Raw genomic sequence first — 23,680 nt, forward strand, 5'->3', positions numbered from 1 at the left:
TACAAAGCACACTGATGCAGACGTGGACCAGACTTTCCAGTAAGACTTTTAGTGTCTGAGTAGGTGGGACAACACGTGTTTCGTAGCTGATGACCAGTCAAAAACATTGTCTTGTGTAACATGCTGCGCGTTGCTAGAAACCGTGGCAGGATTTGTGGACACTTTGTAGGAACTTTCCCCACGGACACTAGATGTCCATGGCCATGCTGGCAGCTTCTGCCAGAGTAGAGAAAAAAAAACAGCTTCTGCTGTTCTGGCAGCCAATACAGACCAAAGCATACACAAAGCCCAAGGGGACTAGAGATGCCAGAGGTTATTTGAGCACAACTGCCACACTTCCCCAGCATCCGCGCTCCTGCCTTAGTATGCTGCAGTAGTGAATATCTGGATTTTTAGGCTGTTTTACTAAGCTCCGCAGAGCCTGAAGTTTTGGACTGTTATGGAAATGGAAAGAAGGGGAGAGATGGCACCTAAAAAGGTCCTGGATGCTTTAGTAATGAGAATCAGAACCTCTAGATCACTAGCTCATTAAACCCAAATGACTTTTTTGTAGCCTGCATTAATTTATTTCAATTCTGTTTCTAGTGACAGGCATCCACATAAAAAAAAAATAATTAAAAAATTAAATACCTCCAAGGTGTAACCATTCTCTGGTCTGCACATGGGAGAAAAGCCAAGACCTAAACAAAAAGAGATCCTGAACTTCCTTCTCACACCTACCAAAAGTACCACTGGATAAGACTGATGGATGGTTACTAAAGGTACGGTGTGATGAAATCAATGCCAGTATCCTGCTTTTCTGTAGAGACAGGACATCAGTCACTAGGATCATTAACCCAGTACTTGTCAGCAGAAAATGCAATTAAAAAGAAAAAGAGAGAAGACAAGAACGTACAAACGTGTTCATTCTTGTTGAGCAAAGTGTTTTTAATTCAAAATCTGTTCCCTCTAATCAGTGTCCAGAACATAACAAACCTCCCTGCCAACTGCCAAGTGAATCCTACAGTCTCATCCCGCAAGCAGCAATGCTGTCTGCACACCCTCCTAGTCCCGATGAACGTGTGTTCCTCTGCCCAGGTTTTTACAAACTTTTTTAAGCAGAGAGCTTAGTTAGCTTCTTCTTCTGCAGCTGCCTCTCCAGGGACCAGAGTCCCCAAGTGATCAAGCAAAACTGAAGGCAGCACAGAACGCAACTAATTGAGTTTATTCTTGGAAGTTAATTAAATTTTAGCAATTTTAAAGAAATCAAAGCTCCATTTATTTTATTTGTGGCTTCCTTTATAAAATGTTCCTATCGATGTCTATAGCAGATAGCAACACATAACCACACATATTAAGTCCTAGTAGAGCACCATGCCAAACACAAAGAAACTCCTCACATCATCAAAGAAAAAACTAGCTTCAGAAAAAGACCTGTTCAAACAGCTAGGCTTTGCGTGGTATCTGAAAGTCAGCTCTTTTTAAAACTCAAAGGAAGCAAATTCTAGCACTTCGTTCTCTTCAGTGATGGCATTCAGCAACTGGAAACATAAAATTAGGGACTTAAATTCTATCATCTGGAAATCACCACACAAATCCCAAATCCCCTTGGGGTAGGTGGGAAGCAAAATTCCCTTTGAAGAGTTATACAGCCAGGCTTTAAGATCCCAATGGCTCAGGAAGAATTCAAGTACAACTGTTCACATATTCTCAAGATGAAGTTACAGCATCTGACCATTTTGTTTCCTTTCACAATTTCAGAGTACATAATGAGTAAGTTAACTTGCTATCCAGGACTAGAAACAAACAAAATAACTCTTGGTAATTGCACGGTAGATATAATATTAGAAATAAACTAAAACCCACTTTTGAAAATTAGAAGCTGTGCAATAAAAACAGGAACATACACTGAATGCTGACTCAGATACTAAGACTAGAGTTTGGCATCCAAGGGAGAGGAGAGTAAACAAACCAAACTGAAAAATGCAAGATACTCAAGGAAACAAAATAGGATGAAAATGTTGATTTGTCACCATAATTTTGTCACTGGTTGTGCCCATTACTTTTATATCCCTCATGATAAGATCCCAGACCTCCGCTCCTTAAAGACACAAGATGAAGAAAAGATAGCAGTATTAGGTCACAGCACTAAGCTTTCATTTGGTTTCTACTTTCTTTTGAACAGAAACTTGAAGTAGATCAGTGAGAATTTCTCAAACCCAGAACTAAATAATAATGATTCTGAAGGATCTTAAACCTTACTGTGGCCTACAAAGAAGTCATCACTGTAATTACATACGTAATTGCAAAGACAGGCCCCGAATAGCCAAAGATTGTGAATAAAATATTAATAGACTGCATCTATGATGTGCTCTCTGAAGTTCACACTGAACATTTAATGAACACCTAGCCATTCACATCTTTGCTTCGCCGGATAAACATCACTGGAGTGTAACACTAAGTTTTTGTAAGAAGGTGACTCATATCTAACAGGTTTTGAAGGTTCCGAGAATTAATACAGAGCCCTAGGTCGGGATCTGAAAGATGAATCTGCTTAAGAAGTAGTCATCACTCTACCTGATCTTCCATCTCGTTGAATATCCACATGGTACCACTCTCCATCATTGGCTTTCTTCTGGGTGGCTTTGACTTTAATGGTCCCCGAGCCCATGTCCAGCAGCAAGTAGAGGTTCCCATCTAGAAGCTCAACTGCAAAAAAGTCGACCTTTGTATTTTTCTGGCTCCTGGCATCTTTCCTCTCCTGAGGCTTGCCATGGGTGAAAAGGATCAGTCCATTGGGTTCAGTGGTTCGGAAATCAAATGAGATGGAGCCCATCCTTTTGGTATTCCATTTAGGCAGACTAATATAGGCTTCAGGTGTCTCAAAGCTGATGGGATCCAGTGTAGCCACATTCTCACATACGAATTTCACCTCCCCGTAGATCTTCATCTTAGTATCACCAATCCGTGCCAAGCGAGACAGCTCCAGACGAATGTCATTATTCTTGTAAACAACCTGCCAGACACAAGGAAAAATATCATACATCAATCCTGTATACAGTACAAATACTGCAATTACCTTCAGCCATGGGAGACAAACTTCTCCCAAAAGGCAGTGAGGAGCAGAAAGGAGACCATGCCAGAGTCTGACATGATGACCGAGGGAGAGAGGAGAACAAGGAGTGCGTACAGAAATGACAGCAACAGGTATTTTTTGATGACTACAGATCAGATAAGCAGGCAGAAGAGAACATTTAAGCAAAGGACAGGGAGAACAATTGACTACCACAAACCCACTCTGCTGTAAAAGCTTTTGTACATAAAATACAGTGTGTGTCTGATATCATGCTGTTATATTTGCATAAATCCCATACAAAATACATAACAAAGTGTAACCTCCATGTCCATCTCTGCTAGCCACAGCAGGGAACTCTGTGCCACCACTGTCATTTCTCTATTATTCCTATAAAACCACTTAACTACTAGGAGAGAGATGCAAAAAAAAAAATTAAGCAAGTTTCTGTGAACTGTTGGTGATTGCCCTGTGGCTCCTGAAGAGCTACAAGAAAAAAAAAAATAAACAAAGACTAAACATTTCTCTGACCAAGAAATCTTAAACCGCTACAGGCACAAACGCTACGGAGATACTCGCACAGTCTTCCCTCGCTTCAGCAAAGCTGCACTCTGTGCTAACACATCAAAGCCTAGACATATTCAGTGCCCAGACTTTTACTTTCTCTGGGTTAAGGACCAGAACTCCGGACTCTGTGTTGCTGCACAGATGGAAATTAGCCAAGAGCAGAGTCCCGAACAGCCCCAAACAGGCAAGCACTCCTGAGCATGCCTGGCTCGCTCGGCCCAGACCTCCTGCCCTTCTCTTTCTCACAGCTGCAGGATTAATTCCTTGCGAAGAGGATTCCTTCCTGCCCCACACCATTCTCAGAGGCAGGGACTGGAGAAGGCAGAGAACTGAAATATTTCTAATCTGTACTACTCTGAACCGCCTTCCACGCTTCCTAAACCCAGAGCTGGCACACCCAGCAAGCAAAAGCACTTCTGCGACTAGCACAATTTTAATTGAATTAATGTTCTGTGACACTACCAGAGACTGATTTCTTCTAAGGAGTTACTATTTTAAAATACTTCGTGTCTATTACATCTGGTATATACATACACACGCATTTGATTTCTGCTTTCAAAATGCTAGCAGGATGAGTTGTCAGCAATTTGCTATGAAAAGAGAAGGGAAAAGAGATATGCATTTTTAATTCTACAAATGGGACAGGAAAAGTCAGAAAAACTGAGCAAGCAGTAATTGTTAAAAGGCAAATGAGGGTGACAATGAGGGATAAGCTTCTGAAGTAGGTGACTTCAGAATGAAAAATCAATGAAATCACAATTCAAGACATTTGTAGCAAGCAAAGAATCCCCAGCTTTTGCTGAGTATTAAAGGAGAATTTCCCCAGTGCAGCCAGCACCGCACCAGATTTTCTTATTGCAAAGGCAAAACACCCTGCATCAGACTAAAAGGAGATGCCAGCTGTTAATTCCCATTTGGAGTCATGGCACAAAGCTGGAGTTCCTCCCAGCAGAGGACAGCATTCACCCACAAGACCTTGTTTTGCTCTGCCCTCACCCAGACTTCAAAAAACATCAGGTCTATTAATATCCGCAACAGGAATAAAATATATTTTCCATCTGTGGGGCTCTAGTGGTTTCATTCTATGGATTAACCATGTTGAATGCTCTCACTAGATGGACCATACACCTTCCAGTGGCTCGGCCAGGCTGTGCATTACAGCCTCCTGCTCTTGCCAGACAACAAGGTGCATTTCAGGCAGGGACCAGCCCTGAGCACTGCATGCAGCCCCAGCTCTGCATCTCAAGGGAACAAGGGAGCTGAAGGTACAGAGGAAAATAAATGGAACAATTAAAAGGGTGGAGCAGGATGCTTTATGAGGATAGCCTGAAAAGGCCAGAGCTCTTACATTTGGAGAGGACTGAGAAAAAAATACAACTGAAGTTTACAGAAGATGGAGAAGATTAATGTAGAAGTGCTCTTTGCCAAATTCAGCAATAATAGAACTAGAGGCACTCACTGAAACTTGTACGGTGTAAGTTTAAAATGGATTTTTAGAAGTATGCATTTACACTGCAGATGGTGAACTTCTGGAACTTGCCACCATAGGAGGTAGTGGAAGCAGAGAGCGTCAGCAGGCTCAAAGAGAACCAGAAACATAAATGAACGGCAAGTCTACAAACGGATATTAAAGAGAAATAGAAGGGACAGACCTTTCAATACTCCTAATCCAACAGCAGTGGATGCTGTGGGAGTGTAAGGGGAACGCACCACTGACAGCAGCCATGCTCACATGCCCTCCCTAAATAGCACTTGCGCCTGCCGCTATTGAAGGTGGAATAACCGGGTAATTATTGAAAGATTGGCTGCTCTTCAGGCCCACTAGGGCTTTTCTCCTGTTCTTAATGAATCTGTGTGTATAGTAGATTGTGCACAGTCTACTCCTTGTCCCACTGCAGGGACAGCCTGGGAAAGAGGGTAATTGGAAAGTGGTTCCTGTGGACAGTCCTTCTGCCTGCACACACACACAGGGCTCCCTGGCTGGTAGGACTTCAGCACGTCGCTGCGCTTTCAGTATTTTTTTTTTTAATTTGCACCCCAGTATCGAGTTGCTTTGGTGGGCAAGAGAATGTCAGGCCTGAATGAACTGTCACTTTAATGATCCTGACATAGGAGAACTGCCCTTAGAGGATACTACCTATAGTTGCTCAAACCAACAGCTACCTAAACCGTACCTTGACCCAGGCTTTCCTTACGAGAGGAGCAAACAGGTAGCACAACACCCTACGTGTGATTGATGGCTGGTGCTGGGTTGTATCTAGCTATGGTTCAGCCACAGGCTTTCTGCAGCCTCTGCAGGTTACTGTAGAAGGAATATGATCATGTACATGTAAGCAGGTTCCAGCTCTCAGCTGAGCCACATAGAGGTTACATCTCCCCCTTTCATGTATTTGATACCTAACAATTCCCATCTCTTCTGCGGAAATAGAGGGTCCACCTCTTATCTGGGGTTTTCTGCAGACTTTCTTGTATTTCATTAGTCATACCAGTACCGCAGCTGGAGAATCGTTGAGACAGCCTTTCAAAGGATTTAGATAAAATTACACTGAGTTAGCTGTAACCCAGAAAGTCACTGACAATGGAGGATCTGAGAGCAAGTTTGAAAGACAGGACCAAGAAAGCAAGCACAAAGGAAGACCTGGGGAAGAAAGGAGCAAGGGGGTTAAATAGATGCAAGGTTCTAAATTCAATCTTTTCAAAGAAACAGAGCCAGCCCAATCTGAACCTCAAGTGTTTGTTGTTCTACATTATTCTCTTTTAAAAACCCAAACCCACAATCTAGCTTGAGAAATTTAAAAAGCACCTGTGTTTAAGAAAAAGTACAAGTGTTCTGTACATAGAGGACTTGAGATATCATTGACAGCCACATTTGGACATCAAGATCTTAGTGTATAATGAGGTACCCCAGAACTCTCAGCAGTATAAACACAAGGATGAAAATAACCCTCAGGTGTAAAATCAAGGTGAATCCTGAGCAGGAAAAGAGACACAACAGAATCCCTGGCTTGGGCAATGGAATGCTAAGACAGCTTCTGATATCTGCGATTCAATTCTTAAACCAAAGGTTCAAGAACGAGAAAACGGAATATAATTAAATGACTGGAATGCATGTCCCATAGTGAAGAAATTCAAATTCAGGCTGTTTAATAGGTAGAGGTTAAAGGGCGATTCGATTACAATCTACAAGTACCTGTGCAGAAAATGGAATTTGGCAATAGAGGGCTCTTCAGTCCATGTGACAAAGGAATAATGGGATCCAGGGGCTAGAAACTGAAGTTCGAGAAATTCACATTTTAGGATATTATGACTTATTTTTAAATGAGGGTAATTTGCTATCGAAACAATTTACTACAGGTTATGGTGTGTTCTCTGCTACTGGAAAACTTTAAATTAAAATAGTATCTTGTTTTCTCTAAAAGACATAGTGAGAGAGGAATTAATTATATCACAAATCAGCCTAGATTATCATAATGGCTCTTTCTGGCCTCATAACCTATGAATCTTTGTGTTTTAATAAAATCAACAGATGCTTCTGTCCTGTTTTCCAGGAGAGGTGAAACACATCCTTCCCAAAAGTTATAACTGCCTGGTAAATGAGAAGGTGCTTGTGTCAGTTCTGGTCTGATTTGCCACCAGTGCTTTCCAGTGAGGCTTCTTTATATGTTTGTGATCCTACCTTGCAACCTACTATTAAAAAGGAAGTAAGAAGCCTAGGGCAAAATGCTTGATCCTGTAGTTCTATCTACACGACCTAGTTCCTTAGAGAGTCACCTGCTGCAAGCCAGAGAAGAAACATTTTCATGTTTGGCTGGGGAAGCTGTCTGCCAGCAGTAAAACCTATCATCTGCATAACACTTCCTACCTTGCAGTCTCATTTTACTAGCAGTGTCTGAACAAACGTGAGGGCTCTTCAGGACGTACCAAAATACCAACTGAAACCCTCTAACTCCAAATGGGGCCACGGCTGACTCAGAGGACAGTCCCTCGCTAGGGCATAGTCTTCTAGTGCCACTCTGGGACTTAGAAGTACGCAAAGCAATGAAAGTAGCACCCACAAATTTGTCCATTTTTATCAGATGGCTTTCTGAACAAAGCTGATCTTGTCTGTTTAAGCAGAGACAAGCCTGATTTCATCTCCTGTCTGATATGTGTGTCAGAGAAGGCCAAGAGGCCTGAGGGAATCAAGGAGATGATACCTGGTACAAATATACACATTTACCTTACAGTTATTCCAGGAATGAAGTTAGAAAAGAAAAAAGGGAAGAAAATGACTACCAAAAGCTATGCACAGAGCACATGAAAAGTAACCTTCACACTTCCAATCTTAAAATCACTTTATATTCCCCAAATTAAATAAGAACAATGAAAAAAAGTGCGTTTTTCCTTTCCCGTGAGGACTGCTTCTAAACACACTTTAACAGAGGAATATTTTGACTGCTCAATGGCTTTGTTTAAGGAATTTGACCAGTTTAGATGGATGGTCAGGGACAGGGTAGTCCAGATGCACAGTCTCCCTCATAATCAGCAGTAGAATTCCATGACATCTGGGGCATTTTGAGAGATAACAAGATATACAATAAATTAGTTTTCCTTTAAATCTGCTGAGAAAGAAGAGTTTGTTTTAAGCTGAGCTAAATCAAACTGGCAATCTAGTTTGTGGTTTCTTAAAAATGGCAACTTTGCAGTTCGGAAGCATTCAAGGAATTTCTCCAGCTACACTTGTAAGAAGCTTCACTCATGGGTTAATGAAAGGTCTAATCAGATGGCTTTTCACAATGATGAAAAGTGTCTCTCTGCAATCAAGCGAAGATGCAGATAGGGAGGGAGCAAAAAACGTGAGGAAAAATGATGTGCTAGACTTGGCCAGTAGCCAATATAAAAATTCCTCTCTGAGTCGGTGCTATTAAGCAGGAAACATGGTTTTCGGTGCAGGCTGGACACAGGCATGCTCCAAAGAGGAACGGCCATGGGTAGCCTGGTTAATTAGAAGATGACCATCACGAACCATCATGGAAAAGGGCAATAACCTGAAGGCTGTGTAAGTTTAGCTAGCTAGGAAGAGCACCTCCGAATTTCAGCCAAGTTGTTCACCTGCAGCATCCTGTGTATCGGTTGCTTTTTCCTGTCACGGGCCGTCCCCCTTCACCAAGTGCCCGCATCACTTGCCAGAAGGGCTAACTGCAAGACGTTCGGCCTCCAGCCTTTCTAAGGCTTCCTGAAAGGCACTGAACCAGACAAGTTGCTCAATAAATTACAGTTCATCAGATGGTTTACCAGAACGCTGTGATCCTACCCTGCCGCAACCAGCAAGGAGAAACAGCCCGACCAGCTAACGATGCTTTACGTTGTGTTTGGGACAGGCTACGTGCAGCAATCCTAGGCTTCAGTGGTGGGTAACTAAAGCTGCTACGCTGATTTTAAAAACTGTATGTGGACTGTCTGTACCTGACTAAACATATTTGATGGTTCACTGGGCTAACAACTGTATTCAGGTAACAAACACAATCACCATGCACCACACGGAAGGAGTTAATTTACCTGTCATAGAAAACAATACATTGAACGCTGATGATAAGTAACAGAATCCAAACAAATACTCCTCAGATATGATTTGTGCTATGTTGACTGAAGTAATGCGATTCTACATTTCATCTGAATTATGTTTAAAAAAGAACATGAGTTTACCCAGCTAAAAATAGGAATATGGTGAGTAGAACACTTAAAACAATAAGGCAGAAAATATTTCAAGCTTCCCTACAACATTTTTTCCACCTTACAATTCAATTGTAGGTTCTGAATAACTTCAAGTTTTGTGGAAAGCTCCAGAAGAGAAAAGAGATTGATTTAGTTCCAAAAGACTTATAGGAAGATACAGAGAAGCATTGCCTGAAGCAGGATATAAAGAAAGAGATAGAAAAGGGATTCAAGGTGCAAGTAAAAAAGGGCTGAAGAAGGCAGAGTAGAATTTATTCTGCTGGTCTAGTGAGAATATTTCTCTAACAGATACCGAGGACAGAGGACCCAAGTACTTCATTGTGGTCACAACTATCTATTAAGCCAAAAAATAAGCCCCTACTGCTCAGGAGAATTCAGGACATCGGAACGTGTTCACAGTTACCTCAGAGTTTACACCAACCCAAATCATTCACAGCGTACCCCAGAGCAGGTTAAGGTCTATCTTGCTGCCAGATCTTTCAGCTTGGAATATACTAAGATAAAAACCAAACATATCTGTGCCTTTTTGGAGTAAGATCTAAGATTTTTTGCCTTAGGACCAACCCAATACATGAATGAGAGAGATTACAAACTTCAGGGGGAAAGAAAGTTGCTTTACAGCTATTTATGGAAGTTCTAATATGAACATGAATAACATGAATGAGTGAAGTTCTAGAGCTGTACAATACGTTTTTGCATATTCTGAGCTGCTTCTCAAGTTACCTATGAATATTGTTAAGAGACTAAAATGTCAAATGCTCTACAGCCTGACTTATTCCAGGTGTTGCATTGCAGCATCCAAACTACAGAAAAGCAGGGTTGTGAAATGACCTGCTTCTTGGATTCCTTCCTTCTAACAGGTAGTGGTAAGAACAGAATTTATTTCATCACATGGGTGGATTTCTGCATCCCTCCATGCTGGGATAAACTGGCTGCTGATTCATTTGCTCTACTGTGGAAGAAAATCTTGATTTCAAAGGGAAGAGCAGACCCCACAATTGCATCTCAAGAAAAACAAGATGGGAACATTAAAAATACATATATATTTGCGAAAAAAAGGCATGGCACTTTATAGAGGGGGGAGAAGCCTTCATGATTGCAAGAGAAATACTGCTGAAGGATTCTGTATTGGCCTCAAAGACTGAAGTTGTTGCCTCAGCTACCCAAACATAGCACAGCATAGGCAGCAGTAAGATTAAGCAGAACTGGTCTTAGCATGGACTATGATTTGAGGATGAATGCTCTTTTGTGGTGGAAGCCTTCTTCTTTCCTTACTACAGAAACTTCAAGTTCTGCAATAAGTGAAGAATGAGATCACAGGAAATAAGGTCTAGTTTCTGGATTTCTTAAAATGTCACTTTTCCACAGACTTTCTAAGAAACGGTGAGAAAGCCACCTAAAATCAGTATTTTTAAAAGTATATTCCTCACATTATGGCAGCCAAGGAGGTCACGGAATTGGTTTTGCAGAAGTGCTCATTAGCCAAAAGCTGTAAGTGAAGATAAGGAGAGATTTTGTCTTTACTGCTATAGCTAAAAGAAATGCTCTGAGAGATTAGACCTAGATTTCTCAGTCACTTTCAAAAAACTAGCTGATGCTTGTTAATATTTAGGTGAAAAAGTCACTGACTGATATTTGACAGTAGCAGAGTTCACCTTTGTGTTATGGCAAAGCATTTTAAGGCATTTCCCTGTGAATTAAGGTGCACAAATTTGAACTTCCCCTCTTTCTCCATGCTCTATTCAACCTCCATTTGGCCTGGTAACAGAGAAGAATAAAAGCTGCAGGACAGGGAAGCCAAGACCACCAGCTGTAATACTCTTGCTTGTGCCACAGGCACACCTCATGCTAGCACTGAAAAGCAACTTGTACCCTGGATGTGTCTTTGGATATAAGAAGGGCATAGAGGAGACTTATCATTATTTTACAAATGTTCATTCATATATACAATAATGAGGAAATTCTAAGTTCTGCACTGAGCTTGTATAATGCAGAGCTAAAAAAAAAAAAAGAAGAAACACTCACTTAATAGCTACGCACTAAAAAACATTCATTGGGTGGACTAAATGAAGCATCCTGGAATGTATGGTGATATATGAAGACGCAGTGCTGTACTTTGCTGGAGATCACATCCAGTTTGGAGAACTGCACTTCAAGAAGGGAGTGGGACTATTGGAAAGTGTCCTGAGGATAGCCATGAGACTACCCAGAGGTCTCAAAAACGTAAGAAAGATTGAAAGTATTGCTTCTTTTTAACATAAAGAAAATTGCAAGGAGACATTATAACAATGTTCAAATATAAAAAGGCTTCTACAAAGCAGAAAGGAGCAATCTGTTCTTTGTATCTAAGCTGAAAAGGACAAGAAATAATGGGCAAAAATTACAGCAAGAAAGTGTTAGAATTGATGTTAGGAAAAGTTGTGGGTTTTTTTGATTTAAGAACAGTGAAGTACTGGGAGAGATTGCCTGGGGAGCAACCATCACTGGAGACCTTTAATTACAGGTTAAACAAATTGCTGTCAAGACTCTCATAGATGCCTTTGATTTTGTCTTGGGACAGTAGAAGTGGAAAAGATTAAATAACGTCTCATGTTCCATTCCAGGTGTATTTTATATGATTCTGTGTTGGGGGGAGAGGTGGAGCGGACACACAGGACATGAGAAAGGGGAAATTGTACTCTAAATGTAGATGAAGACTTTCCTGTGTTCAATGCACAGAAAGGAAGAATAAACCTTACGTTAACACACTTATGATAGCTCACAAATGTGAAGAGCTCAATTTACAGATGAACTTCCTAGCTAATGAAGGTTTGACAGCGTTTTCAGAGTTAAAAAAAAAAAAAGGAAGAAAAAGAAATCATCATCACAGAAGCTTATTTGCCAGCATGCAGCAGTTGACTTCAATTACATTCAGTTCTGTATTGAGCTTATATAGACATTCACCAGTTACAGAATGCTCTGCTCCTCCCAAATGCATCCTGAAATCTCAGATTTGTCTAGCTAGCACAAGCTAAATCTGTCTAGCTTGGTTCAGTGATGAGTATGTGAGGAAACGATTACAGTGAAGTGTCTTAAGGATTTCATCTGAAAGGCAGAGAGGAATTATTTTAGGATGGCCCCATTGATCATTTAAGGCTTGAACCTTATTACACAAGACACTGAAAACTGCATCAGGCAACGACTTCGCAAACAACACTCCACTTCGTGATTTCATTGTATTTCAAATCCACCTAAGGTTGTGCAAGTACAAAAGACCTATCTCAGGAAATAGAACTGTTGTGTATGGCTGGGTGAATGTTTCCATCAGGATGGCTTTCTAGCAAATAATTTCATTTTCCTATCAAAGAATTAGCAAGGAAATGCTTCCCTTCAAGCCATCGTAACCCAAAATGGCACATTTAGTTTCATCAAACTTAGCAGAAAAGCTTTTGTATGAACTTACCGTAACATAGAACAGTGTTTTCCAGGCATTGTCTTTACTTTCACTGGTGATCCCCATTTTTACCCCTGGTTTGCACTCTAGGGAAACAGTTTCACATGATGAGATGTCAGTGTCTCACCTGACATCAGAAGAGACACATGACCAGGTCTGCCACAAAGCAGCTTAACCAAATACTCCAGCCCCTATGGGAGAACAGGACACAAGGGCCCTACAGGACAGCTACCACGTGGAACTGCACTGGATAGGAAAACACAGTTCTTGTGTGGCTTCAGGGTATTTGGTGTCAGCTCAATAATTAACATGAAATATTTTGCTTCAGGGAATATCAGGATGTTTCATATAAATTTAATTCTGAAGCTTTGAGGGATTTCCATTTAAAAAAGAAATTAATAGCAGCAATGAAAACAAATGTGAGCTGGAGGAACCTCCTTTGGGACAGAAACTCTTCATTTCACTCAGCTTTTCCTTTCAGTGATAAAATGTGTTTTACCAAGAACAGGAACGTTTGAAGTCTTCTGTGAAATTACTGAATAGATATTGCTTGCTTACAGGTATGCAGTTTTTCCCCACTACCTATCTTCCCTAGCCAACGTGCCTTCAGCCTGCTCCACAAGAATATCCCCAGCAGGTACAAGAAGACAGTTCCATCTCCATACGCCAGTCAAGCACTAGCCTCACTGCCGAGGCTTCCAGCGTGCTAGGCAAATCCTGCCAGCCACAGCGGTGTTTTCTACGTGTTTGTCACTTGTCCAGCAAAAAAACAAATGGAAAACATTTACCATTAGATATGCGAGAGCACATGCTTAATAGTGAGCACTGCTCAAATAACGGTGGGATCAGCACGACAGTGGAAGTATTTAGTGGGTTTAGTATTGTGTAGACGTATTCCCCAAACTTAAAGCGGTGTCACCGTTTGTAGGCGGATGGTAACAGCTGGGGGTGCTGCATCCCATTGTGTGTCCCCCTCCCTCAGCCCCAGCACAAAGGTCACGGGGGCACTGCTACCTCCTTCCATCTGCGATGGCAACCAAGGTAAGAGGCATGCCCCTTCAGCTAGGCTCTCATCCTGTGAGGGAGCAAAGATGCTCCGGCTCTGCTGAAGAAGTGCCATTGGCAGGATGGCACTATCCCATGGCTGGCACCATCTGTCATAGTGCACCACACGCGTCTGGATGGACTGGGAAGGAGGAGGAGGACCCATCTCCATACGTCTGAACTGAAACACTATGGGTTTCTGAACTTTTTTTTAATGCTCTTCTTGTTTCATTGTGCAAAAACCTGCCAACATGGGCATCTCTGCTCACCTTTCCAGGTTCTCTTTGCTCGCTCCTGTTCAAATTATAAGGCATGGAACAAAGTTCAAACCTTCCATAGGTAGAATTCACCAAATATTTATCTGCACTGAGCCTTATGTTGTATGAAAACAGGGAGGCGATGGGCTAAATATTTGCTTATTTGCTGGAGAGGGCAGGGAATGTAATTAATTCCCTACCTGCAAGAAACATCAAAAGAAAAATACTATCATCTCATAACGCCATCTTGATTATAGATAAAGAACCAGAAGCTTTTCTACATCTTTCTCCTACATGTATCTAAAAAACTTTCAGCTGTGACCTCCAGCTCTACAGGTTCCAGCACTAACAAAAGGAAGGGGAGAATTAAAAAAAAAAAACAATTTAAAAAATTAAAAGATCTAACTTCTGTTCGGGACTAAGCCACAGCTACCATGATGCCAAAAAGCCTAATCTGTCTATTCATTCAGAAGACATGCAGCTGCACCAGTCACAGCTTTAGCACCCAGCACAACACTCTGAGACCAGTAAAGGGAGGATTGCAGTGGGACAGCTCCCTCTCATCTGCTTGTACCATCTCACCTGGTCTCCAGAGAAACCCGTACTGACAAAACTGCTTTGTCACACTCCACCATCTTCAAAAGTTTCTTGGGGAAAAGTATTAAACCAGTGCAAACAGTCCAGTGGCGCTGCCAGAGCCCACCGGGGCTGTTAGTAAAAGTTGACCTTCACCCCTTGTTTTGATCTGGAAGCTGTGTGTGGAGTCCAAATCCAGCTACTCCTGAGGAACAACAGGGCAGGTGGGAGCCGTCAGCACAGCCACAACACTGCCGGCCACAGTGAGAGCGCATTAAGGAAAGGGCATGAAAGGAGAAAGAAACAAAAGCAAAAAAAAAGGGTGACGTTTTCCAGTGGAAGCACTGAAATGAGAAGCAGAAACAGGAGACAGATAAGAGCCTAAGCACGCTTTTGAGCACCAGATTACACTTCCTTCTCAAAGTAGGCAGAGTGCTGCAATCAGGAGCGGCGAGAGCATTTTGGTAAGGAGAGAGGTCAGGGCTGGAGTCAGCACTGAGCACCAGGTAGGAGAGGCAGCTGATGAGCTGGTTCCTAGCACGGTGGGCCTGATTCTGCAAAATGCAGAGAGCTCTCGATACTGTTTTCTCTCTGGAGTGGGCTTATCACTATGTGTTTTTCCCTTTCTTTTCAAAAAGAAAAAAAAAAAAAAAAAAAAAAAAAGGCAGGGGGGAGAGCAGGCTTTTCCTCAAAGGCAGCTGGAAAAAAATACACAACTCCATTGCAGAAACACTTTCCCTAAGACATTCCTACAGGGCATTTTAAGTTATTCTGTGAATATTAGTGTCTTGGCTTTAAACCATAGTATTATCTCCTACTCCCCCGTTAAAGACCAACATCCCCAATTTACAGGAAGGGAAAGCTAACAGAATGAACTGAATATTCTTGGCCAATTCATACAGCGAGTCAATAGATGGTCAGAATGTCTCTTCTTCCGTATTACTACACTGTGCCTAAGGAATAGCTGGAAGAAATGTTTTGGTGACACAGATCAGTGTAAATCATCTACTGGCTGGGGCACCTCCCCTATGCAGACAGACTGAGAGAGTTGGTGTTGTCCAGCCTGGAGAAGAGAAGGCGCTGGGAAACCTTAGAGCAGCTTCCAGTACCTAAAGGGGGCTATAAGAAAGATGTAGACAGACTTTTCAGTAGGGCTTGGTAGCAATAAGGCAAGGTAATAGTTTTAAATCAAAAGAGGGAAGATGTAGATTAGCTATTAGGATAATATTCTTTATTGCCAGGGTGGTGAGGCACTGGCAGAGGTTGCCCAGGGCAGCTGTGGGTGCCCCATCCCTGGCAGTGTCCCAGGCCAGGCTGGACGGGGCTGGGAGCAACCTGGGCTGGCGGAAGGTGTCCCTGCCCATGGCAGGGGGGTTGGAATGAGATGGTCTTTCAGGTCCCTTCCAACCCAAACCAGCTTTGAATATCTTTTCCAGCTTTGAAATTCAATAATGTAAATATAAAATTGCAATAATTTTTGCCCTCTGTTTACTTTCCCTAGAATGCCATTTTAATGCACACAGGCACAGGGTTCTATTCTCCTCTGCATGGAGCTTGGTTTTACTGATCTCACATCTAAGAAAGCTTATTTGATACAAGCCTAATTTACAATATTATCTTACATTTTCTGTTTTGCTCAATACTATCTCACTGCTTAAGAAAAATCTATAGCAGATCTTAAGCAGAGCTATCAGAGGTTACATTGTTCAAACACTAACAGGCAGAAAACAAAACCTGCTTTAACCATTGTTTGGCCAAAATTCTCCATTTAAATCTTTTAAGCCTTTCTGGTTAACTGGACTGCCCATCATCCACTTTTGTCATTCAAGTCCCAACAGCCTTTCCACGCCTTTACTGAGCACTGAGATACTACTGTGGCAGCAGCAGTCTCAGCACACGGTGAACTTCCTTTTCTGGTGTCACCTTCTCTCCTCCTGTGATCCTCATGCAAAGCACATGTTTTTCCAGGACGTTCAACTTAAGCGCACTTATAATTAGCGTTAGAAGAAAGCACACCATCTGCATGTGGATCCCCCCGTGCATGTGTTCTCATGCAGGTGTGCTACCAACAAACTGCTTGGCATTCTGGTAACTGCTATCCTTCTATTACCCTGAAGGTAGCTCAGAAAGCAAAAACGTGTCTTTTTTATGAAGCACTCCACACAAGGATGAGTTCCCATTTCCTAGAGAAAAGACTGGCGGAGGTGAGATTACACCAAAACCGCTGTGACTGCAAATTCAGCCTTTGCATATCCACACCCTCCAGTATCCGTTCAGAAAACGCAACTAACTTTGCTGTACGTGACACTAGACTGCCCGTGGAACAGGACTTAGCAGGAGCTAAGCATGCTCCTTCATACATTTCTTTTTCTGTCACCTCAGCATGGTCAAACCTGAATGGAGCACAGTCAAGGAAGAAGCAAAGAAAATGACAACGGGGGCTTCCAGAGTGGCGTGTTTCTAATGTAAACTATCGAGGGTTGAGTGTGTTCTTGTCTGCAGTCCTGTTCCAAGCCCAAATCACTCAATATCGGCTCTGAGTGTTCTACTACTTTAGAGGCAAACAAGGGGGAAAAAACCCAGACCCACAACTGCTGCATACAAAGCCCAGTGGTACAGAATGTAAAGACGCAGATGCTGAGAAGTACATTGCTAGAGAATGTATGTTCAGCCCATCACGTGTCCCAGCATCACTGCCTCTTGCCGGTCCCAGGCAGGAATTGTTCTGCTGGACTTGGGTCCCTGATACATAAGGCACTCAAAAGGAGTGGGTTAGTGATGATGATTACAGCGCACTGAAAGTGCTGCTGTTTTCTATACTGTACCATGCTCTTTTCTTTTTCTTCCCCTAGAGCACTACACTTTGAAGGGGCTGTATTTTTCAGCTACCCCACACTTCCCCATTTTTCTTTGGGAGCAATATAAATAGTAACCAAGACAGGCACATTTGTGTGTCACAAAATTGTGACTAACCCCTCAGTCACTCTGTCAAGAGCGTCTGTATAGTTTTATAAGAAGATTCCTTTGCCCTTGAAAGTGCAAGTATCTCACAGTTCTGGCACCCATAAGTCTGACACCTCTCACTGCAAACCCATCCTTTGTATGTGTGTCTATCAACAGGTATTACAAAGGGTAAGAATTATTTCCCAAGAACTTCCAGAAGGGAAGAAGGGTTGCAGACATCTGCCCAAGATCCTTGTTAGTCCCTTACAAAGTCACAGAGGAGCCAAAACTCCTGATCTGCTGTTTCTGCACTGTGCTACCAACAAGTTTTGTCCCACCTAGGCTACCATGCCTCTTAAAGGCAGACCGTCAGCTTCTTGCCACACTCCTTGTTTGTATAGAAGTATTATACCCCAGAAAGTTATACACTTAAATTAGCTTGAACCTACAGAATAAATCCCCTTGTGCTAATCACACCCTGCAAAGTTTGCCTGCATGTTCTTGCAAGAAACATAACATGCCTTCTAAAAACAAGTTTCACTTTCCCAGGCTGAACACAAAATCCATGCCAGTAATCGAATATTATATTACATTATTATTACTACGGTTACTATTGATTATTACAAGTTAGAGACACTGGTGTGGTCAGGGAAGCAAGGAGGTAGCAAGTGGCAGTTGAAGGGATTTCTCTGACATGGAGAAGCATAAGGATCATCCTGCAACCGTTTCAAAAAACTTAGGACTGGAGGTTCATCCCTATGTCCTAGGATCCCTTGCATGACCGAAGAAAAAAATAAAAAAGAAAGAAATTAAAAATTAAATATACAAACAGACATATTTTGCTTTAAGTCTTGCTTCTAATTTATGAAAGAAGTGTCATTAATAAAGCTTTCCAGGTGCCAGAGAGAGACAGACTGGGCAGCACACTGGGGAAAGGGCCACTGCCCAAAGTTTCAGTCCTAGCACGGCTGAACTACAACCACCGAGCGACTTCCAGATACTGGAAAGTTGTCTTGACGCCTAAGTGGATTCTGGAAAAGGACAAGAAGATATCTAAAATTCAGTTTACTTATCACTTTGACATGCGTATAATAATACATACTCAGACACATTTCAGTTCAGCCCAGTGCTAGATTATAGATTTAGGATCAAAGGCTGTAAGTAGCTCTCACACAATGGGAACCATATCCAAGCCTTGCAAATAGTGACTATGAAAAGAGCGTGTGTGTCTTGGTGCATAACCAATTGAACATGAAATGTCTTTGTAAAGCAGTTGCTAAGAGAGCTAATGTGATTCTTCAGTGTCTGAGTAGGAAATTATCAAGTACAGAGAAAAGACACTGACTACGTATATAGTATTAGTGAAACCATTTAATAATGCTGTGGTCCGTTATCTTGCCTATGCTTTTAAAAAGATGTTTAAAAAAAACTTTAACGAGCGCAGAAACATACTACAACAATTTCAAGTGTCAGTTTTATACTGTGCCGGGTGAGCTATCTAACTAATTCCATCCATTTCACTCAAAGGCAGGTTACAAGCTGATCCAAATCTGCATGCTACAGGAATCTGCACGGGGAGAAGTTCTCTGACAGAGGAGGTCTGCTTTAATTTAGGAGAGAAAAGCATAATCATATACGGTGACTAGCCAAATCACAACTATTCAGTCAGTCTGGAAGTAATGTGCAATGTTCCCTAGTGATTTAATTAAGCAATGAAGTCTTTAAATCATGATAGGTTGTAGTAATAGTTTTTTTAAAAAAAAAAGTTGTATCTCAATACAGAAGTCCATCAAAACCCCAAGGTGACAATGGTTTGTTTAAAAGGTTCAGTTTATACAATGTAGGAAGTATGTAACAAACACTTTTTCTATGTCAGATATAAATACATGGAGAACTTAAGTGCTTATAGCACAAGAGGATGACAAAGTATTTTGCAATCCATGAGAACAAAAGAGGATGTCAATCAGCTACCAGGAATAAATATGCATTACTTTTAATTTCACAGACCTGGGTCACTTGCTGCAAAGTCTTAAAAGAGCTGAATGAGGAGATTTGTGATGCACCGAGGTTTATTTTTAATCTTGGAATAACAGAGAGATAACATAAAAATAAAAGAATGATCATGTTGTGTGAATGTTTTAAGAAGCCAAACAGGACAAGATGTATAACTGTAGAAGGGTTTAGCCTGCAGGAAACATCAACGCTGGAGGAAATAGCACAACAGCTTCTATTCAAAGTGTTTAATGAAAACATTAAAGGATAGGAATGCAATACTTAATGTCATTAGACCTTCCTGTGTAAAAGGAGTCTCTGTCAAATAAACCTGGTATCATTTGAATGACAATGGTAAAAGCACAGATGACACATTTTTTAAAGCATTTGACTGAATACCAAAAGACAGCTCTGCTTAAATTAACAGCATACAAGAACAAAACAGGACATAATATTAGACAAATGTAGTCCTCGGCTGACAAATCTCAAATTTCAAATTTGACTCAAAATTGTCAGTGGGGTACCATTACCAAAAGGATGCATTTCCAACACGTCATAAGGATCCATATTTGATGCAAAAGCATTAAATATTTTATCAATTACCTAGAAGTATATATATCTATACATAAAGTGCTGAAGCTAATTCTTGAAAGTAATGCCCAGTCTGGCAGAGCACTAAACACCTCTACGGCACAGCAGTCACACGGAGAGATTCACGGAGCGTGAAGTCCAGGCCCTTTCAATCCAAATAAGTTTTAAAACACTTGAATACTAAAACATATAAACTTATGAAGATGGAAGACAGACCGTGAACTACAGAACCAGGAAGGGAAGCTGCAGGGGTGCCGCACTCAGCAAAGCTGCAACTTTGAAAACCATTTAGGAAATGTCAGAGGAGAAAGTGTGAGTCTCCAGTAAAACGCTATGGCCAAAAGGGCCAGTTCAGTCTCAGGATGTATGACTACAATAAGCAATACATAGCATCAGTACGATATGCACTTGTCGCAGCACTCTCCAAACTACCAAGCTGCAACAAGGTCTTTTACCATCTCCTACCAGCACACTCTTCCTACAGTCCCTCTGCTGCCTTCTCCTCGTCTCGCCTCATCCAGGGCGTGTGTGCCCTCTCCTCTTGCTTCTGCCTCGGCTGCTCCCTCTTCACTGCCTCTCAACCACTTAACTTGACCAGCCACAGCTGCACCTTATCTACATTGACCAACCCACCGCCCCTGAAGCCAGCCCACAGCTGTAAATCATCAATGCTAATTAACCCAGCTTCATTCCTCTACATGCACTTAAAGCCTAGGTGTCATTCTAATGTCTAAATTTTCTTGAAGACTCTATAAGATCGCAAAGGGTACATCAAGCAGCCTCAATGTGGTTTGAGAACTAGAATAAACGCCTTACAGTAAAAGAGAAGGAACTCCATCTGTTTGTTTTTTCAAGACAGATAAAGAAGGGACTTGATTATAGCAAATAAGGGGAAAACACTGGATTTCTGAAGCATCTTTGTTCCAGTAGAAAACTGCATCAAAAGAATCAACATTTGGGAGCTATTGTCAAACAAATTCCAAATGGATAAAAGACCCAATTTCTTTTTAAAATAGGAGGCAATTAAACATCACAACAACTTACCAAGGAAAGTAATAGATTGTCTTTTAATGCCTTCACACCAAGGCTAGTTAAAAGACAAATCCTCAAGAGAGGACTAAAATTATTACATTTAATGTGGGGGAAGTAGGAGAAATTGAGGCTTGATGTTTCTTGCTTCTGAACACTAAAACTACTCACAAGTGTGGATAATGAGATAATTGACAGAAGGCTGAACTAGCTGGGTATGGTGGGTCTTAAAAGCCTCTGACATTCTGAAGCCCTTACACGGCACAAATCACTCAATTGGCAACAGGACAGACAGCCACAGATTCCCTTGGAGTAGCAGGCGTTTGTTTTCTATCGAGTTGAGCAACAGCTCAGGAGTTACAATTCCTGGTTTCTGTGGCTGATTCTGCCACTTGTGTAACTCTTGACAGGTTTTCTCATGATTTCTTAGCTGTGGAAGTCACTAATTAATTAACTAAATATCACTAATACACCTCATTTTCCAAATAATAATTCTTTGCATTTCAGTTGCTTTTTATTAAGCTACCCAGTGCCTAAAAATGCCAAGAAAGCCAAGTGTGAGGAGAAGTTTTATTTGTCCTTAAGACATCCTTAGCAGCAGCAAACTGAAGACAGAAAATGACAAGCACAGTCCCGTGGTGAACAACTCTTTGCAGAAACGCTTCCCAGTTAATACACTGAAGGGAACAACAGCACTCCTGGCAGGAGAAGATGGACAAGGTGACCTGACAGATGTTTACTATTCCAAATATCTATGATTCTCTGAGGTTTGTCCCAGTATCCCAGTAGATTAGTCTCTTTTCATTCCCCTCCCCCTTTTTTTATTTTTTTTTTCCTTTTTTTACACACCAGTCCACCTTTTTCTCAAAAAGCAGTAAAAAAAAAAAAATAAAATTGTGCCTTGGTTTTTAAGTCTCCTGTAAAAGACAACCCCACATGGATTCAGCACTCAGAAAAAGGGCCCTGTTGGGCAGAAATAAACCTTCTTAATATTTAATTCCAATTTACAGCCACAACGAAAGAAATACACACAATTACAATGTAAACATTAGTCCTGGATGGAAAGATTCCCAAGCCTAAGCCAAAGCTTGGGAGCTGTCTGCTGCTGCCACAGCCCACACTGACCTGGAGAGATTTCCTTGCTGGGAATGTTCCCTCCAAGCTTTTACAGAATTCCCAATTCCATACATGGAAAGATAACTCAGTACTGAGAAGCAGGTGCCTTGGCAATGCAGCTCAGAGGCAGTTTTTTTTACAGTTCTACCTGTTTATAACCTCATTTTGCATCAACTGTCTTGGGGGCCTTAATAATTACAAATGGTGAAAGAAGCCATCCTGTCTTACACTTTTCTGCAAACATCCAGGATTCAGCTATCCTTCCTTATTCCTCTTTTCCCTCAAAGCAACTTCCTCAAACGTAGGCTGCCCGACACTTGTTTTCATTCAAAGGGGCATCGTTACAGCTCCAGTCAGCTCATGGCACTCCAGCCCTCTCCGACTCCTTCTCCCTGTTCCTCCAGTTCATCCTACACACGTAGGATCGCACTTCCACACCTACACGTTACTGCCTCGCTTTGCACAAACCCGTACGCCCGACCTTACACCAAAGTGCCTCTCTGCTACTCTGACACCTGCTCAGCCGCCTTCCCCCTCAGCCGTGCGCAAGCCCTTCGGAACACCACCTTGCTACGCAATGCTTGCAGCGAGGGGTTACGTGTATCACGGCCTTTGATGGGCTGCAGCACACTGTAGTTAACGTAAGGCAAAGCACATGGAATATCTAACTCTGAAATCCTACAGGGAGCCTAGAAACGGCGCAGCCACACCAGGAAATATTTAAAGATAAAATCCTCCCTATTACGCTGGATCAGCATCCTCTGTGTGAAAACCACCTCCTCAAATATCCAGGTAAGTCTAACGGAGGAGCCGTGTAGCAACACTCCCCTACCACCATTTCACAGGCTCCACTTGGGACTGGGAGAGTCTGCATGCAGAAGCTGATGTCTTTGCATTTTGCATACCACCTAGGATTTTTCTTTTGTGAGCTTTTCCAGTCACAATAACATCCCACAGCAAGGATTTCCATGGCTTTTAATTGCTGTCATATTTCTTTTTGTTTGTTCTGAAGCTTTGCCCTGCCTTTGTCTTTTGATGCCACTTACTCCCTCTTTTTGAAAAGAAACCGAGTGACAGTTCCCTTTGATTCCTCTCCCCCATCACACATGATTTGATGTCCCACTACATACTCGGTCAATTCGGTTACGAAAAGCCATAGTCTCTTTGGCCATTCCTTGTAGAAAAGTCTCTCGTGTCCTTTGATGATTGTGGCCTTTCTCCTCTTTCTGAGATTAAAAGGACAGAACGACAGCATTCTGTGTGGTTTTGTTTAATGACATCACTATATTTTTTCATATGGGTCTCTATTCCCTTCCTAAAAATTTCAAACCAACATAACTGACCGATATTGACCACCGAGCAAAT

General features: G+C 41.8%; 1 protein-coding gene across 27 annotated transcripts in view; it reads right to left on the reverse strand.

Moving 5' to 3' along the window:
* The window catches only part of NRXN3 (neurexin 3), a 1,019,675-nt gene that overhangs the window by 705,127 nt on the left and 290,868 nt on the right, over positions 1 to 23,680 (reverse strand). For all 27 annotated transcript variants that reach the window (XR_013929432.1, XM_080395263.1, XM_080395252.1 and 24 more), the window contains one exon: positions 2,557 to 2,995. Coding sequence is in view for 26 of the 27 variants with exons in the window: in XM_080395263.1 (XP_080251389.1) it covers positions 2,557 to 2,995 (439 nt within the window). In the remaining variant the exon portion in view is untranslated. The remainder of the gene's footprint in view (positions 1 to 2,556; positions 2,996 to 23,680) is intronic.

This window comes from Falco punctatus, assembly GCF_963210335.1.
Source record: "Falco punctatus genome assembly, chromosome: 7".
Classification (NCBI taxonomy): domain Eukaryota; kingdom Metazoa; phylum Chordata; class Aves; order Falconiformes; family Falconidae; genus Falco; species Falco punctatus.